The following is a 20,115-nucleotide window of genomic DNA, read 5'->3' as shown; positions in this document are numbered from 1 at the left end:
AGTTCAAAATAAGCACATGAGAAAAGCAAATGGAGAACACACAAGATTGTTATTTGATCAGTGTTTTGGCCAATTGTGTCAACTTCTTTAACTGCAGATCAACTTTAGTACCTTTCTATTATGTTAAGGGTTATAAATTACAACTTTGTGTTTAAATTTTCTAATGTGATTGTTCCATTCACACATTGCTTTAACTCTACACAATAATATAATTAAAATAGTTTCTGTTATTGAAATATCTTATATCATTTGTAGCTTCATTAATCATCAGCTAAAGTTGACAATTTCCTAAATGCAGTTTTGACATCAACACTTTGTTCACCGAGCATACCTGTTCAGCACATAAAATTGTCAACATCTGCTGAGAGGTAAGGTTTGGGAACCTGTCGAATGGGCAAGGGAGGAATGGGAGGGTTGTATCAATATTGTGAGAGGAAATCAAAGACGTTTAGTGATAGAGAGGAACTTCTTGGAGACAGCAGAGAGAGGCTCAAGGTAGCGTTGGTTGTCGTGGAAGAGAAATTTGAAGATCGATTCCCAACATTTGTCTGGTAAATGTAAATTTGTGATTGTTTATGTGGGTGAAACAATTTGTTGTGAAGATTTGAGAGAGTTTCTCTTTTACTTCATCGTAGTTTGTCTAGAGCAGTTTGTGAAGGAATGTATTTGAAAGGATTTAGGTTAGATTTATATGCAACTCACTGTACAATTTTGACTACATTGAGTTGCATCAAAACCTAACCTACATCCTTTCAAATACATTCCTTCAGAGATTGCTCCAATCAAACAACGATGAAGCGAAAGAGAAACTCTCTCAAATCTTCACAACTAATTGTTTCTCCCGCATAAACAATCGCAGATTTACATTTACCAGTCGAGTGTTGGGAATCGGTCTTCAAATTTCTCATCCACGACAAGCGCTACCTTGAGCCTCTCTCTTTTGTCTCCAAGAAGTTTCTCTCTATCACTAACCATGTTCGATTTTCTCTCACAATATCTGATGCAACCCTCCCATTCCTCCCTCACGTATTCGGCTGGTTCCCAAACCTTACCTCCCAGCAGAAGTTGCCAATTCAAATATCATCTTCTTGTTTTTTTTTTAAATATTGTTTTTTTTTTTCTTCAGTTTTTTTTAACATGCATGGTGAATAATTACCAAGAATGGTAAATTAATATTGGAAAAATGTGTTTTTGTTTGTGTTTTTGTGTGTGTGTGTGTGTGTGTCTAGGTTGGAGCAAGAATCTAGTCTCTTGTTAAATTTGAAATATTTTGAAGAGAAGATCCTTGTTATTGGAATCAGGTGTTTCAGATGCTGGTGATGGCCACCCTTGAATTCCATCGTCCCCACAAAAATACATCCCATCTTCTCAATCACTTGCTGTGCTCGCAGCTTTCCTCATTGTCTGGTCCTTCAGATCGAGGTATAACACTTAATACTCTTGAACTGATGGATCACAAAATGAGACGGTTGCAGGATCCACAATCAGTTGAAGAGGTACTTGAATATTAGTTTTGCATATTTTCTTTTCTGATTATTTGTAATAGCATTGCTATATTGACAACTCATTATAGGCTGTGAAAGTTGCATATACCTTTACATCTCAACCAGCGCCTTGGTTGTTTGATGAACTTTCTACAACTATTGTTTGCAAGTTACATCAAGGATCAACTGTTACAAACATGGAGTTTCATCCATCAATTCATTCTATATTTGCTGGTAAATTAAAAAAAAATAACATGTCTTGTTTGTGTTACATAGAAACTTGATTAGTTATTTTACTGACCTATAAAGTTTAATTGAAACAGCTGGTAGTGAAAATGGAAAAATTTCAATTTGGGAAGCAAGGTTACGAGAGAGGCTGATATCAAAGCCTTTTACAATATGGAATATTTCCAATTGTTCGGTGGAATTTCAGGTTTATATTCAATTATTCAACTGTATAATTACATATGGATCATGCATATCTGTTCAAAGAATACTCTTTAAAATGATCCTTTACGTTATGGTGGAGTTCAGTAAAATGATCTTTTGAACAGGCTGTGAATTTGAAAGAATTGTGGATATCCATCAATTGTGATCCTGGAGCCGGATGCGTGTTTTATTGGTAAATATTGTAAAAAAAAAATTTCCGATGTTGTTGCTTTGTTAATGCTTTATGATATTTTATTTCCTTTTCAGGGGTTGCTTTTGCAAAACATTTGATTCATTTATATACCTATCAAGTTCATAATGGCCTACAAGAGCATTTGGAGGTATTTTGAAATAATTTTTTTCAGATGAATCTAATACAATTTTAAATTTTTTAACTCTTGATTAATAATGTCTTGATTTAATTATTACAGATTGATGCTCATGATGGTGATGTTAATGACTTAGCATTTTCATTTAAAAAAAATCAGCTATGTGTTGTAACTTGTGGAGATGATAAGTTAATTAAGGTGACAAAAGTTTCTAATTTATAATAAGATTGTATGTAGCTACATGAATGTATTTTTAATTATTAAATATTGGGAATGATACATACAGGTTTATTCGGTTCTTCCTCACTCAAAGGAAAATATCCAGGTTAAATTATTCTCTCACCACCTCTTCACGTTGCGTATATTCTTTTTAATTGATTTGGTGGTTTCCACCTTCATAATTAATTTTCAATTTTGTGATCATTACAATTGATAGACGGTATAATTAATTTTATTTTCAATATACATGACCGTCGAATATGGTGTAGTGAACTTGACATAGTTATTAGGACATCGTATTCTTGCAGGTTTTATATTCAACTTCGGTTGATGGGAAATTTAGGGTTTGGAAGTATGATCAGAAGAACTTCCATCTGGAGAAATGGTGAGATAGATAAGGACACTTATCATGTCAAATGTTTGAGTTCTTTAATTTTGGTTTTCCTTGTTTCAGGACATTATGTTCCCCAGCTTAGCCAAGTTATTATCAAGCACAACTCAGCTACAAAACAAGATTCTATAAATCTTAAAGGTTATATGGTATGAATTTCATTTCTCCACAAAAGCTAGTAAAGATTCCATTTATAATGTTCTTTTTTAAAATCTCAAATCTATTCGCATCTTAAGGTCATGATTGTGGTGTTAATGACTTGGAATTTCATTTCCGAAAAATCAGCTATGCATTGAATCTTGTGGAGATGATATGTTAATTAAGGTGACAGTGAAGTTTCCTAGTCTATAGTAAATTGTAATATCTGAATGTATCTTTAAATATTAATATTGGAAGAGTGATACATATAGGTATGAGATTTGAAACAAGTTAGAGATGTGAGATTTATTTTTCACTTACAATCTTTTCTCTTAAAAAAAAAGGTATGGGATTTGAATGGAGAGAAGATATTTATCTTTGAAGGGAAATATCCTCATTAAATTCACATTGTGTATTTTTTTTTATTTGATTATGAGGCATCTTCCAATGTTGAATTCTTTATCATTACACTTGATTAACGGCATGATTGTTTTGATTTTCAATATACATGAAAATCGAATATGGTGTGGTGAATGCTTGACATATAGTTATCATGACATCATATTCTTGCAGTTTTTATTTTCTACATTAATTGATGGAAAAGTTAGAGTGTGGTTGTATCAGAACGAGAGTTTTCAGGCTGAATACGACACTCCCAGAAAGTGTAGCAATACACTGATCTATAGTGATGATGGAACTAGGAAAGAAAATTAGGAATAATCAAGATTATACTTTTCTAGTTTGTTTTAATATATTTAAGTTTTTATGTAAATTGTAATTTGCCCTCTTGGATGTTTAGATTGTTTTAGTGTGGGACAACTAAAGAGGGAGATTGTTTCCTAGTTGAGTAGTATGAAGATGAAGGTTTATTAAAAAGAACATATTCAGGAATTAGAACCAAATTTGTTGGCATGGTGCAATTCGACACTGCAAAGAACTTAAGTTTTGGGATGTGGACATTATCAATGTTCGGACAAGGACAGATGTTGATCGATGGTGGTCTTCATGTGAGTATAGTCCCTTTACTTTCCATATCATTGTATAATGTTGTGTGAAACCTATTTGACATGGTTGACGACTGATAGAATAGTATGATTTACTATTAAACGTCGTTGATCTTCATTAACTAACCACAATGAAGTGTAAATCATAATTTAATGTATACTATCAATACTAGTTTGTATACAGTTTTGTGAAAACGGTGGACTATGATATTGGTCCCCCGATTTAATTTGTTTTTGGGTCAGATAACGAATTTCTAAAAAATAAATATATAAATTCATATATGATGTAAGATAAGCATTTAAGTGTGCTTCAAAACTTTCTTAAAGATACAGTAGGGATCTTGATTGTCTCCTTTTGGGACGGTTAATGATTTTAACATGTTCGATCAGGGATACCTTAAAGCAAAAACGGGCAAATATCTAGTTTCGATGCAGTTTTATTGAAACCCGATTTATCATGTCTCAATTTGAAGTGGCTTTTAGATGGTTGGAGCTCTAATTAACCAAATTAATAATTGGGAGCCCACCGTTTCATTGAAATTATCAAAAGCCATAGAAATGACAGTTTATCCGGTTTACGTTGTTCTCCTGTGCGCTTTTTATTTTTAATTGAAAAAGCGCATTGGAGAACAACGAAAACCGGATATACCGTCATTTTTATGACTTTTAATAATTTCAATCAAACGGTGGGCTCCCAATTAATAAAAGTGTCCAACACTATTGCAAGCTATATAAGACTATACCTTATAACACTTACACAAAACTATTATCTTGAACTCCCAACTATGGTGGTGAACCCTCATCAACCCCCTTCATGCCCAATTTCAATTGAAAATTTAAACCTCTATATCCAGTTTCAAGATGATGTCAACGCTAAACTTGATAAGGTCACTTTTTTTTGTTCATTTATTTTTGTGATCACATTTTGTTTTCCTCATTCTTTTGTATAGTTTTCACCATCTTTATCATGACTAAATGAATATTAAAATTGAAATATTCCACAAAGTTTTATTTGGTTGATATTGTTCGATTCTATGTTGAATTTCTTGATTATGAATGCTTTTATTATTTAGTTTGTGGTATCAGTACAAAGTCAAGAATTTCGACCATTGTTGGAAAATTAAACAATGTTGAGATGTATTTTAAATTCGATTTGGTTCTGTTTAAAATTAGGTTATTCGATTTTCATCCAACGTGATATTTTAACTGAGTGATTGCTTACAACTCATATTATGAGATCATTTTTAAATTAGATTTGACGAAGTTAAATTATAATTTGTTCTGTCGTCATCCAACACAATTTCTTGATTATACTAATGTGTTTATTCCATAGTCGGAAGGAATCTTTGTCCATATCAATAATTAACCCTAATAGTTGTATCATGCGGAAATTGGTTTTATTTATCTTTTGTAAATATTTCCAAATTAAATGAATGAAATCTTATATGAAAATTTTGCAATGTTACAAAATCATCCTGACCTTGGATCAAAATAAACTCTCTCAAGAAGAAACTTTGCTTTCCTTTTTCCAAATTACAATATGAATTTGAATGTTGGTGTAAAAATTTGTAATTTATTTTTTGTCACTCAATCAATATGAATTTCCAACAAAATCTATCAGACAATATAGTAATAAACCTTATTCTGATATGAAAGTAAACCCTAGTATATCATGCATAAAATTACCTTATCTTTAATGAATGCTGAGTATATAAGATTGCAGTTCAATATGATCCAAAAGTTGTCAAACTCGAATAGCTTATTGGTGTATTTATGCTACCATTAAGCTCATTATAAATGGTATACGAAAGACCCCCATATGTCCAAACTAGAAGTTTTTTAGCATCACACTCGGTAAAATATAATAAAACTACCTTTGTGTGTTGCACAAGTGAGTCACAATCTAGATAATGTTATTTTTGGTGTTTTTACATGTCTTTGGAAAGAGAATCACACAATTTTACTCTTTTATGAATTGTTTTCCTTTTCCTCAGTGTTGTCTTCATGAGTAACAACGCTTATTCCTTCTTGAACTTCTAGTGAGTTTTTAACAAATATAATCCAATAAATTAGTGATTACATAACACATGTTGAACAAAATCAGAACTTTGCACAATTCATTGCAGGACAAAAATAAAAAGTTGAATTGTGGGTAATACGATCTTGACTAGACAAATGAGATTGATGGCAACATGATTGAATGAGCGGAAAACAAATCAAAATCTATAAAATTCCTATTATGGGGGGTGGGGTGGGGGGTGTCATGAAATTAAATTAACACACGGGCATTATTTATAAAACCTCATTGCAATTTTCGTTTTTCAAAAATAGATATTTGACAAAAATATTAAAAGAATTTGTCAAAAAAAAAATATCAAAAGAAATAAGTTTGTATAAAAAAAGATGTGTACTTATAAAATTATCAAAATTAACAAATTTTCTCTTTTAAAAAAAAGTACTGTAACAAATTTCCTTCTATAAATTCCTACTAATAAATTTATTTTTTAATACTATTATTATTTTTTTGACCAAATTAAATATATTATTATTAACATTTGTAAGTCTTTTTGTTAGTAATTTATAAGTCTTATAACTATTCTCAAGCTTTCGCATTTATAAAATAAAAAATTACATATCTACTCTTCGTTTTTTTTAGAGGGCATAAATACTCTTTTGGAATTTATAATTCGAAAACATAAATTTACTCTTTCTTTCTTAGGAGAATGCTAATGAGTGGCTTTAGCCATTAGTTTAAGAACTAAAAGAAGTCTTGTAAGTGCAAATTTGTTGGTAGCTCCCATGAACATTGGTATGCAGAGGTCAGAGTTCGAACTTTAGATTCTTCATTTCTCCATATTTATAATGTGTGGGTTTAGTTATTAGACTATCTAAATTTGTAATGTGTGAGTCTAGCTATTGAACTATTTTACATAAAAATATTAAAAAAGTAAGTTTGTATAAAAAAGTTGTGTACTAATAAAATTATGAAAAGTAACAAATTTTCTCTTTTAAAAAAAAGTACTGTAACAAATTCCTTTTATAAATTCCTATTCATAAATTTATTTTTTAAAACTATTTTCTTTTTGACCAAAATTAAAACTATTATTTTTTTTTTTTGACAAAAAAAACGTAACTATTATTATTAACATTAGTAAATTTTGCAAGTGAATCGTATAATAATTAAAAGTACTTTTTTTTTTTGACAAGTATAATTAAAAGTACTTCTCCCTTAAATATAAATGCAAAGTCCAGTGTACTTAGTCTATTTAAATCGATACATCTCCTTTTTAATTATATTTAAGGTAGGACAATAATTTTTATTCAAAGAATAAATAAAGACAGATTTTGTACCAAAAATAAATAAATTAATAAGGACAGACTTTTTTTTTTTTTTTGATAGCAGACAGGATTTTGTTGTATTCAATATTCTTAGTAGTTTTTTATTTGATAGATAGATACGAAAGTTAAATTATTTTACGGAATGCACATGAAAGTGATAAGCACGTTTGCTTATCAGATTTTATACACGTATATAAATGTCTAGTGTGGGTGTCAGATTCCTTGTTCCATTTGCATATATAAGCTAAGCAAATAACATCACAAAGCAAAAGAGATATCATTTTTCAACTGTGTGATTATCATCATTTCTCTCTTGAGCTCAAAAATGTCAGCTCTGTACAAAGAATTGCTTCTACTCGTTCATCAATATCTTGACGAAGAGGGTTTAAAGCAAACCATGCGCATGTAAGTATCTTTTTTTTTTTTTTTTTTTTTCAATTTTTTCAGTTTTTTTTTTTCATATATTGTATTGTGATCGTAACACTATGAAGATGATTTGAAGGAAACCATGCACATGTAAATTGAAATTGATAAATGTAGTTTTTGTGTTTAGGCTCGAGAAGGAATCAGGTGTATTCTTTGATTTGAAGTACTTTGAAGAGAAAATTCTTGCTGGTGAATTTGATGAAAGTGAGAAGTACCTCAGTGCCTTTATCAATATCACTGACAGTCCAAGCTCCATGAAAATGTTCTTTGAGATTAGGAAGCAAAAGTATCTTGAAGCCTTGGACAGGTAGTGCTCCTTATTTTTATCTTTATCTTTATCATGGCATCATTATCATTAGGGTTTTAAAAGGTCACTGTGATCCTTGATATTGTGAAGAATCACAGTCAAATGCGACATCAATCGAAGATTCTTAGTGGTTTCGATAACATAAAAAACTGTTGTGTTGTGGTCTAGATCGCACTCACAAAACTCTATTTAAAATCCTAATTATAATCAGGGTTTTATCACTAACAATTGCCATCACAATTCTTTATATTGTTGAGAATCAAAGTCGAACGTAGATTCAATCAATATCATGTTGTGCAAAAACCATTATGTCAACGGTGCATATTTAAATTGCATAACTCTTTTAAACCCCAACTATAATCATCATTGTTACAATTATTTTGTTATTCCTATTTTATGGTTGTTGTTTTTCTAATGCTTACATGATCTCATTTGTGCTCAGGGGTGACAAAACGACGGCGGTTGAAATTCTGGTTAAAGACTTAAAAATATTTTCAACATATAATAATGATCTCTACAATAAAATAATAAATCTTATAACTCTTGACAACTTCAGGTGATTTTTTTTTTTTTTTTTATGATGTTGTTGACTATGGATTGACGAGGTGTTCAAATTTGTTGCATTTTAACTATTGATTTGGTTTAAATACAGGGAGAATGTAGAATTATCGCATTATCGAGATGTTAAATCAATTAGAAAGACATTGATGGAAGAGCTCAAGAATATGATTGACATGAACCTCGTATTGAAGAAAAAGATTATGCTGCCTTCGTTGTCGTCGTCGCGGTTGCGATATCTGGTTAATCAAGGGTATTAGTTATTTTTATTAAATTTAGAACAACAAACATGACTCAAAAGTAAATGGATATAATTATTTTAATATTTTAAACTTTTTTTTTTCATTTTCAACACTAGTAAATACATTTTTTGGACGTATGTGATGAAATATCATTGAACAGTTTATCTCTCATACCATTGTATACCTGATTTTTCACATAAAATTTTCAATACTTTTTTGTATCATTACTTAATTTTTAATAGAACAAATATAAAATTATAAAATATTTTACAATAAGTGAGTGGGAGCACTTGCCCCCATTTTACTATACATAGATCCATGCCTAACTCTTTAATTATTCGTTTAGGGTTACATATTACAACTTGTGTTTAAATTTTCAGATATGATTATTCCATTCGCAAAGTGCTTTAACTCTTTAGATATTAACGCAATTAATAGTTTTTTTTGTTAATGCCACTAATATAATTTGTAGCTTTATTGGTCATGTTTATCTTAGGCTAACTTTTGTAAATGTTTTCTATCCAGTTTGAATTGGCAGCATCACCTATGCAAGTATCCAAAGGAAAATCCAGAAGTCACAACATTGTTGATCGACCATACTTGTCCTTCGCCTCAACAGATGTTGCTGCTACAGATGCCTACAATGCTTCCTGCTACAGATTCTGTTGTATGAACTTAGTTTTTCTATTTGTTTTCATGTTCATTGATAAAATAATTATTTCATGTTTTTCTATACATTGGATTTTTGCATTTCCATTTATTATTGCTTAATTTTGTGCAGCCACTTCCCCCAGCCCCTGCATGGATGGTGAATGGAAATCCTTCCTCGTCTTCACAATCACATGCTACACTAGCAGCTTCCTCATTGCCCGGTCCTTCGAATCAAGGTATATCTTGGTCAGTTTTATGCCTGATAAAATTTAACGGAGAGTTGGTGATACATGGTCGATGTCAAATTGTTTTAAATCGACATACAATGAGAATTCTGGATATTTTCACATAAACGTAGTTTGTGACTGCAATTTAAAATAACTGTAAAATATTGAATTCTTATTGGATGTCACATTGACAGTGCATGCTGCTTTTCCCAACAAAAGCATCAAGAAGCAGTCAATGCTAATTCCATGACTTGAAACTATGAACTTCATTGTTCTATATAATGACTAAAGTAGCTGAAAAACTATCATAATCTTTTTATTTTTAATTCATGGGATGTTTGTTTGTGTGTTAACTCCATTGTCGAATTCACTGAATACACCACTTGCAGGCTCTATTTCGAAGCTTTCATTAACAATGAATGCTCCACTTCCACCTATGGATCGCCAAAGTAATGACCGCGTTCAACAATTAAGACGGTTTCTGGCTGCAGAATCGGTTGAAGAGGTACTTGAACATTAGTTTGGCATTTTTGTTTTCTTTTTATTTGTACTAGCATTACTCTAATGGCACCTCTTTACAGGCTGGGCAAGTTGCATCTACCGTTACACCACAACCAACAACTCGGTTGTTTGATGAAATTCCCCAAACTGTTGTTTGGGAGTTAAATCAGGGATCAACTGTGAAGACCATGGAATTTCATCCTACAATTCATTCTATACTAGCTGGTAGGTTAAAATAGACGTGTTTTTATATTACACAGAAACTTAATGTTAGTCTTTTTACTGACCTAGAATATTCATTGAAATTGAAACAGTTGGTTGTGAAAATGGTGAAATTTCACTATGGGATGCAAGGATTAAAGAGAAGTTGATAGCGAAATCTTTCAATATATGGAATCTTTCTAAATGTTCCGTCGAATTTCAGGTCATGCATATATGTTCAAAGAATACTCTTTAAAATTTAAATTTAGTACTATAAATAAAATAGATTATGTGAAGTATAAAATGATGTATGCACTGCTAATAAATTATTGCAAGCAAATATTTTGTTAAATAACATGGTCTTTTATACAGGCTGCAAATCCGCAAGAATTGTCGGTCATTCGTGTAGCATGGAGCCCGGATGCTAGTTACATTGGTAAATAACATGCTAAGTCTTTTCTTTTATTTTTGTTGCTTGATTACTGGTTTTTAATATATTTCCCTATTTTTCAGGTGTTGCTTTTGCAAAGCATTTGATTCATTTGTATTCCTATCAATTCCCTAAAGGTGTACATCAGCATTTGGAGGTATGTTCAGATCCAATTTTGATATGAATCAAATACCTTTTTTTTATAATTCCTAACTAATATGATGTCCTTGTTTGGTTACAGATTGATGCTCATGATGGTGGTGTTAATGACTTGGCATTTTCAGTTCCAAAAAATCAGCTATGTGTTGTAACTTGTGGAGATGATAAGTTAATTAAGGTGGCCGAGAAGTTTCCTAGTCTATAATATATTGTAATATATGAATGTTTCTTTAAATATTAATATTCGAAGAGTGATACATATAGGTATGGGATTTGAATGGAGATAAGATCTTTAGCTTTGAAGGCCATGTAGCTCCTGTTTGTTCAGTTCTTCCTCACTCAAAGCGAAATATCAAGGTTAAATTCTTCACATTGTGCATTGTTTTGATTTGATTATGAGGCATCTTCCAATGTTGAATATTTTATCGTTACATTTGATTAACGGCGTGATTGTTTTGATTTTCAATATACATGACAATCGAATATGGTGTTGTTAATGTTTGACATAGTTGTTAATTGTTATGACATCATATTCCTGCAGTTTTTAATTTCTACTTCGATTGACGGAAAATTTAGAGTCTGGTTGTATGAGAACGAGAGCCTCCAGGTGGAATGCGACACTCCTGGAAAGTGTAGCACTTCACTGCTCTATAGTGCTGATGGAACTAGGTAAGAAAATTAGGAATAATCAAGATTATACTTTTTATTATTTTTTTAACTCTATCTAAGTTTTTATGTGAGTTGTAATTTTCTATCTTCAATGTTTAGATTGTTTTCGTGTGGGACAACCACGGAGGGAGATTGTTTCCTAGCTGAGTGGGATGACAATGTCGGTGTAGTAAAAAGAATTTATTCTGGGTTTAGATCCAATTCTGCTGGCATGGTGCAATTTGACACTGCAAAGAGTCGATATTTGGCTGTCGGTGTAGATAACCAAATTAAGTTTTGGGATGTGGACATTATTAATGTTCTAACTAGTACAGATGTTGATGGTGGTCTTCCTGTGAGTATAGTCCTTTTACCTTCCATATTTTTATACATTTTTGTGAAAACTATTTGACATGGTTGATGCCTAATGCGATATTTTGATTAGTTGTTAAACGCCAATGTTGTTCAATAAATGAATACAACATATTGTAAAATTGTAACCATATTGAGTTTCCAATACAAGTTTGGATACATTTTTGTGAAAAATTGTTTGACATGGTTGGTGCCTTGTGTCAGAGTCTACCTCGCTTGACGTTCAACAAGGAAGGAAATTTGCTTGCTGTTTCTACAGTAGATGGTGGTTTTAAAGTCCTTGCTAACGTCAATGGTATCAAATTCTTGGGCGGCATTGAATCAAATAAAGAACCTATTGATGTAAAGGTTTGTATTTGCCATAGCTCATTATCATCAGTAAGGCTCTATTTAGATAGATAACTTAATTAAGTGCTTATAACGTACACATTTTTCATATAGGTGCTTATGTATAAGTTATTTCTCTATCAAAAGATAAGATAAAGTCAAACTGTTTTCATATAATCAATAAGTTGTTTTCCTAATCTATCCTTGAGAGTTTATGACAATAAGTTGAAAACAACTACTGGAAATGTCAGAAGTTATTATCATAAACTCTACTGAACTCTCTTACAAGTGCTTTCAACATTATGTAAGTTCAATAAGTCAATCCAAACAGACTCGAAATATATTCTTAATGGTTTTATCATTTAATTTTGGTTTCTTCGTCATCAAGGAATTAGGTATGTGGTGGATTTTCTATGGTTGCCAACATGATTCCATTCGATAGTAAAGACAAACACATTGACGATTATTTGATATACAAATTCTGCATTTTTTTATTCAAACTATGAATCTACCAGACGGTTATGTGTTTAGCTGAATCATTTTGTTATTTGTCTATTTCAAGATGGAAGACATGTTTGCTATAGCTAGTAGCGACGAGAATAATAGAAATTCAGATGATACAAATTCAAATGATGTAAAGGAAATCACTCTTCCTGTTCAGTGTCAGGTAGTTACTATGCCGGAGACTGTGGGTCCGAGTAACAAGGTATTCCATGCAACCTTTCTTTTTATACAAAGGATGCTTAATTAATATATTTACGTTTTTCTATCAATAATTTCATGATCATAATGTTTTTATCTTTTGCTAAGGCTATTCGTCTTGTTTACACCAATGATGGAGATGGTCTTCTTGCTCTTGGTTCAAAAGGGATTCAAAAGTTGTGGAAATGGAAACCTACTCGATTGAATCGTAGTGGAAAGGTGATTGTATACAGCATATGCATACATGCATGCATTGTTTTTTTATTCCAAAATTTATGTTACATATTTATGCATGTGATTTGTACTGAGTCTTGTTGTGTTTGTTTAAAAGGCGACTGCAAGTGTTGCTCCTGAACATTGGACACCGAAGACTGATGTTTTTTTGAAGAACGATGTCCCAGACAATTCTGATTCAGCGATTCCTTGCTTAGACATCTCCAATAATGATTTCTATGCTATGTCTTCATGTGGAGGAATAGTTTCATTATTCAACATGGTGAAATTTAAAGTGAGCTTTCAATGTTTATGATAAATATATTCTGTGTCATATATCTCTTTTTCCTTTTGATCAAATATATCGAATTATTTGTGAATTGTTGTGACAAATTATTGTTGAATTTCAGATAATGGCTGAATTTTTGCCACCTCCACCAGCTCCAACATTCCTTGCGTTTAACCCTGTAGACAATAACATTGTTGTGATCGGAAGGGAAGATGCGGAGATTGATATTTTTATGCACAGTAAGGTAATTACTTTAGAAATTCAAGAGACCTAAAGTATAAATTTAGATAGTTTCAAGAATTCATATAATGATTTTAACTTTTTTTCCTTTTAGCTTGTGGAGAAACTAAGGGGTCACCAAAAACACATCACTGGTATAGTGTTTTCTCCTCGACTGAATACAATGGTAACTTCAGATGCTGATGCTCAGGTATGTCTAACCGTAACCTCCGTAAGATTATTAGTCAGTGTTGATAAATAGCAGTGCTATAGCTAGCACAATACATTTTCTATTTATAGCTTGATCATAAAAATGAATATTTGTTTGATGTATTTGTAGCTTTTCTCTTGGTGCACGACGACATGGGTTAAGAAGAAACAGGTGTCAATCCGAATGCCAGGTGGTGGAAATGCACCTGCAGGTGACACTAAAGTTCAATTTCGCATCGATCAAGTGAAGTTGCTGGTATGCCATGAAACACAGATAGCGATATACGATGCTTCAAACATGGAATTGATTCGCTGGGTAAGCAGATCGTTTCTTCATGTATTTTTTAAGAAGAAAAAAAACAATTATCGAATTTTCAGAAAATGCTTGTTTTAGAAATTCAATATCAAATTATTATTTTTTCCAATTATATACCCTTATATAAAATATATCATGAAAACATGTAATGCAAGTAAGGATATGAAACTTAGGGAGTACATATTTATTTGTATGCAAGATTTTTTAAATGCAGCTATATTTTGTATTACTTATGACTGAATTAATGACATATTTTTTGTTTGTATATGTAATAGTGGCTGCCACAAGGAGGATTGTCTGGTGCCATATCCTCTGCAACTTATTGTTGCCATGGTGAAGTAATTTATGCTGCTTTTACTGATGGAAACATTGGAATATTTAGTGCTGACAACCTCATACTACGATGTCGCATTTCTTCGTCTTCATACCTATTTCAAACTCCATCAAACAGGTTTTCTAACTATTTTATGTGTTTAAACTCCATTTAGTTTCCTTTTCCTGAGATAACTATTTGTTTGCGCGATGAAATCAGAAAACGTTTAACAAATGATAAGTAGTAAGGTAGATTAGGCCAAAATATCGGTGACGAAAATCATAAATTAAAGATTTATAATTGTTGCATTTTTTTCACATGCTTTTAATTCATGTTTAATTTCATGAAACTTGGCCAGTTAGAGAAGTTAGAATTTGTTTACCTTTAACCAAGCATATATAAATTTTCTTACATGATTTTTTCCAATTTTCTACTGAAGATTAATCCTTAAACCTTTGTCTATTTTGTGCAGTCAAAATGTGTACCCTCTTTTTATCACAAGACATCCACAAGATCGCTATCAATTTGCAATTGGACTATCAGATGGATCTGTTACAATTATGGAGCCCAAAAAGTATGAAGCATGGTGGTGGTAAAAAAGTGTTTGTTGTTAAAATGGATATGGTGTGATAATTCATTTGCATCATTTTAGTTTTTTCTTTCAATTATTGAGTTGTTAAACAGTTGTTCAACTTTATGGTTGGATGTTTTTTTATTGTGAGACAATGTTTGGATGCTCATGAAGATGTTTTGGTCAAGTAATCTTTATGCTTAAGTATGGTATATAAATACATTATATTTGCATGAATTATTTTATATATTAAATGTGATAGATTTGAAGTACTATTCTAGTCTAAATTTTGATCTTCTGATTTTTGAAGTGGCTTAACTTAAACCTTTGTTACTCATCTTTATTGGGGTTTTCGATATGGGCTTTTAGTCCTTTAGTCACAAAAAAAAGGTAATAAATTGTTATTGCTTCGCATTTTGATGGTTGTATTTTAGTTGTTTCTATCTTAACTCTAAGGTACTTAGGGCATAGAAATTTAGAGTTCGATAAGGGCCTAAGTAACATCAAACCAAATATTATTCTAATCAGAATGTGATCTCATATCTTATAAATCATTGATGTAGAACAATCTTAAAGTCTCAGTAGTCAATATGCTATTAAAATTATCCAAATATCTATAATTTGCATTTGTGGTTAGAATCATATTAAGCTCTCTCTTTTTTAGGCAACTCCATATTTTGTGTTCTTTCTTCTTTTTTATTTTTTTTCATTTTATAATCATTTTTTTCAGGAATTCCTTTTATATCATATTGAGCTATTTACAAACATTATAATAAATTTCCTTATATAACCCTATTTTGTAACAAACTAGTATTTATAAATTATTAAAAAATTGGAGAAGGAAGGAACTTTTATTAATTAAAGTTGCAACAATAAGACTATTTTATAACTGTTTCCGGGTGGATTTGGACTCTATACCTTGTTAAAAACTAAACTTTTATCATTGAGCTAACACTTTAAGTGTTATTATTCAAAAATTCAAATGAGCATATTTAACATTTTTCATTTGGTAAACATTTTAATTAAGGGTGCAAATGGATATCCATAGATGCGGATAGTGTGATATTCGTGTCCGTTTCGTTAGATAAATATGAAATCCGTACCCTATCCATATCCGGGCGGATATCCTCTTAGAGGGTAATCCGCATATTTTGAGATATCCGCGGGTTTATACAGATATTCATGGATAACATTTATAAAAATAAAATAAAAAATTTGTTTTATTTTTTTTTAGCTAAAATTTAGAAACAAAGGTTCTTCACATGCATTTTCTTTTCCTTTACATTACAATAACACCAAAGATCATTGACTCAACAAAAACATAAATAAAGTCCCTAACATTTAATAAAAATAAAGTTCTTCGATTTAACAAAAAACATAAGTAAAGTTCATCATATTCGACAAAAACAAAGCTCTTGCTTCAACATTCCCAACCACTTTCACTTCCTTTTAAAGGAGCGTAATAATTGATAACACTCATAATACCTAAGGTGTTTTCTTAGGAAGTTGAATGATATTGAGGTTATTTATGTAACTTATCCGGTTTAATAGAGGGTATGGATATTCGCGGGTGTAGATACCATTAAATCCGCATCCGTATCCATTAATTAGCGGGTAGTTAAAAAATCTGTTTATTTTATCCATAGATATCCATTAAGGTATCCGCTTCGCGCCCGTGGTGAATTTTATCCGTGGATATTCAGGGGTGCAGATTTTTTTGCCATCCCTAATTTTGATACCTTGAAATTTAGTTAGGTACATACCTATACTACAATCATCTAATATATTATTTTTTATATTTAATAATTTTACAGTTAAATTAATTTTATCTATAAATGAATTTTATCAAACTAAACTCTATAGGATAAAAGAATTCTCCTTTTTCTTTCAAAAAAAAAAAAAACAGAGAATTCTCCTTTTATAGTTTTGGTGAAAGGGGGTGTCATTGGTGAAAGAGTGACATGGATCTTGGAGTTAGTGTTGGTAGTTAGTACTCTCATGTCATGAGTGTTCATCATGTTCCAAACCATATGTCTTTGTGTGGATAATAATAGTACTAGAAAGCTTTGAAATTTGACGTAATTGGTCTCTTAAATTATGAAGAGTAATCAACGGTAAGTAACTAGATTTAGACAAAAAAAACTAGATTTAGGGAAAAGCTAATTAAATGAAAAGTCCCTATCAAACATAATTTAGGGGTATATTTGGTGTTGAAATGTTGTTGGCAAACCACGTGTGAATATTTGTTTTTTGGTTGGCATAAAAGTGTTGATAGATTCTTCCGAGATCCGCGGCACATAATGTAATTTTGTTTCTATCTAAAGGCTCTGAATAATTGTCCCTCTTATCAAAATTTTGACTTTGATAAATTATAAGTTATCTCTTTTTTTTTTCTTTTTTCTTATCAAGTAACACTACTAGAAGAAAAAAAAAGTTATATCTTTGTTACCTTGCATATGTTTTTCTTTACGATCTCTTGTCTCTTCTTATTTTGTGTTTGCCAAAGAAAACGCTTAGACATAAATACGATGACAGTTGCTCAAAAAAAAAAAAAAATACGATGACAGAAATTTCCTTCAAGTATAATCATTTCTTTCTTTTTGACATAATAATGGATGAAAAAACTAGTAGGGCAAAAGAAAGTGACTAGTGTGAGTATGTTACTTTAGGACCTTTTGTATTTAACTCCTCCTAGGAAGTTAATAGGAGTAAATATTCAAGTTAATCTATAAAAAGTTCAAAGATAAGTTAATTCAATGGGTTCATGTTGGTGTCATTTCAATAAGTTAATTATTTACTCTTTGCAATCCCCTCCTTTAATTGCACCTCTCAATGAGACATTAATCAATTTGGTTCTTAAAGTTGAACTGATTTTTTTTTTTTTATAGAAAATTTTAGATCCACCATTTTATGTAATGTGTCATACAAGACAGTTACAACAAAATTCTTGCTAATAAATTAAGTCTACTTTGGTTAATCCATGCCAAAGCAACTAAGTCTCTAAACGACAAAGTAGTGACGATATCAGTGCAGTGCATGACCTCTATTTAGATGAAAATAAAAGTTGTAACGAGTGGATGATTATTGGATACAATGGAATACAAATTTGTCAATTGATTGATGATGTTGCTCCTTGGTTCTTCTCGTGCGCTCCTTTCCAAAGTGAAGGGAGGTGTTTGCAAAGACGTTACGATTTCAAAGTAAGATAGAGTGAAGAGTACGTGTAAATGATTTAGTGGATAGTAAGATACCTGCATCCATACCAGTACACTTTTTTCAATGATTACTCATGCCTCTATTACATCGAGAATGCGGGTTTTTATCCTACCCATCCTAGGTAATTTTACAGATACCTAATAAATATGGGTCCAATTGTTATTTCCACTTTTGGACAAACTGCATACATGCTTAGTGTCTCTTTAATGGTGAAGTTAATAGTCAGGAGGTGGACATATAATGTCGTTATACATATGATGACCAAGGTATTCAAAAGTCTCAGTACATGTGGCCTACTTCGACCTCAGAGAATAATCATGCGGTGTAGGGTGGGTAAGTAAAAAAATAATAATATCACTCCCCCGCATAAAATGGTATATGTGTTTGTTTTGAATTTGGACTAAATGCATTTTATTTTATTTGCATGTAATATGTGAGTTGTAGTCATCAGAGTTCCAAAAAAAATAAAAAATAATCGGTGTTAGTTTCCGATTTCATGAAGAAAATATGAACTTGCATGTATTTGAGCCTCCGAGTATATTACATGATTCGACTATATATATATATATATATGTTACAGTAATGAATAATGCTTGCATTATGAAGTTCGGATGGTCCATAGGTTCTAGCTAGTGTGATGATTTAACTATATACGGAAGAATATTGTTAACGTTGGATGAGTTGACAGCTTTAAAATCCTAGGATATTAAAATGGAAGAAGTGTTAAAGTAAGCCAATTTTGTTAGTATTAGTTAGTCCATTAGAAAGTGGGTTAGGAATTAATTAGTGGTCAGTTACTCAGTTTAGTTGGTGCAATTGAATTGTAAAAATAAGACAATTAGTTAGTTATATGATTTATCATCTTTTTCAATCAAATTTAATTGCATGAGTATTGTGGTTGGACATGGGACACAACATGGAGCTATTGTGGATCATTTTTTGTAGCATGGTGTGGGTGGCTCAGGTAGGCATAGGAAAAACGTTAGACACTTAATCTGGTTGAAGGTGGTTTGGTGCCTTTAGTTGCCAAGAAACAATAATATGTATTTTTGTTCATATTCTATTTGTATTGTCGGATTATAGTTTATAAGTAATAAGGGAAGCCTTGTCAAAAAAAAAAAAAGTAATAAGGGAAGATTTACTCATTTTATTTTTCAGACTAGTGCAATAATTTTCTAATGTACCCTTAAGTCAGTTTTTTTTAACCCTCCGATTTTTAAGGAAACGGGGTCCTAGTAATTCAAAGTTCGACTGAGAGATAAGTAAGGTTAGTCAAGAAATGTTCCTATCAGGATCGAACTCGGGTCCTTTGAATGATTCGTCCTTGGGTTCATTAACCACTTGAGCCCAAATAACTATGCATTTAAAAGTGAAGTATTTCTCTTTTTCTTTTCTTTTTTGTAGATAGACAAAATGACAAAGTCATTATAAACTCACCTACAAGTATAGGAGTCGGGGTTCGAACTCCGGTCACGGCATCCGGCCTAACAATTTCGGCAATTTTATAAGTTGAGTTAGAACTTGTGAACAAAAAGTAAAGTATTTCTCTAAGATGTAGAAATATGAAATGAAACGACTATCTTAAATTTAGCTGTAATATATGTATAAAAAGGAGAAAGGTTAACATGTAGAAGTTGAACAAGAATAAAATTGATCAAAAACCCTATTATTGAGAAATAAAATT

General features: G+C 31.3%; 1 protein-coding gene and 1 long non-coding RNA gene across 4 annotated transcripts; both read left to right on the top strand.

Moving 5' to 3' along the window:
* Nucleotides 1–2,033: 2,033 nt before the first annotated feature.
* Nucleotides 2,034–4,147, top strand: LOC25488049 (uncharacterized). Of its 3 annotated transcripts, none has more exons than XR_005644089.1 (4): nt 2,034–2,106; nt 2,181–2,254; nt 2,345–2,440; nt 2,529–4,147. It is a non-coding gene; the product is annotated as an uncharacterized lncRNA (long non-coding RNA). The 3 variants fall into 3 exon arrangements; XR_005644088.1 differs by lacking the exon at nt 2,034–2,106 and having other exon boundaries at nt 2,156–2,254; nt 2,529–3,001; nt 3,790–4,147; XR_005644087.1 differs by lacking the exon at nt 2,034–2,106 and having other exon boundaries at nt 2,156–2,254.
* Nucleotides 4,148–7,658: 3,511 nt separating this feature from the next.
* On the top strand, nt 7,659–15,240 carry LOC25488048 (topless-related protein 2). The gene is made up of 24 exons (XM_039830961.1): nt 7,659–7,738; nt 7,887–8,066; nt 8,509–8,622; nt 8,719–8,877; nt 9,392–9,533; nt 9,648–9,753; nt 10,134–10,249; nt 10,299–10,470; nt 10,560–10,669; nt 10,819–10,882; nt 10,960–11,033; nt 11,118–11,213; nt 11,300–11,392; nt 11,577–11,704; nt 11,804–12,038; nt 12,260–12,403; nt 12,945–13,088; nt 13,193–13,303; nt 13,416–13,592; nt 13,708–13,830; nt 13,921–14,016; nt 14,146–14,331; nt 14,607–14,782; nt 15,117–15,240. The coding sequence occupies exons 1-24, from the start codon at nt 7,659–7,661 to the stop codon at nt 15,238–15,240; spliced, it is 3,150 nt and encodes a 1,049-aa protein (XP_039686895.1).
* The last annotated feature ends 4,875 nt before the right edge of the window (nt 15,241–20,115 follow it).

Source organism: Medicago truncatula, chromosome 2 (assembly GCF_003473485.1).
Source record: "Medicago truncatula cultivar Jemalong A17 chromosome 2, MtrunA17r5.0-ANR, whole genome shotgun sequence".
Taxonomy (NCBI): domain Eukaryota; kingdom Viridiplantae; phylum Streptophyta; class Magnoliopsida; order Fabales; family Fabaceae; genus Medicago; species Medicago truncatula.
This window is presented reverse-complemented; position numbering and strand designations above follow the sequence as displayed.

What these genes read in the sequence shown, in the direction of transcription:
- LOC25488048 (XM_039830961.1), top strand. Translation starts at nt 7,659, where the DNA reads ATGTCAGCTCTGTACAAAGAATTGCTTCTACTCGTTCATCAATATCTT. An exon ending in TATAGTGCTGATGGAACTAG is followed by an intron (nt 11,705 to 11,803) that starts GTAAGAAAATTA and finishes TTCAATGTTTAG; the next exon opens with ATTGTTTTCGTGTGGGACAA. An exon ending in TCAACATGGTGAAATTTAAA is followed by an intron (nt 13,593 to 13,707) that starts GTGAGCTTTCAA and finishes GTTGAATTTCAG; the next exon opens with ATAATGGCTGAATTTTTGCC.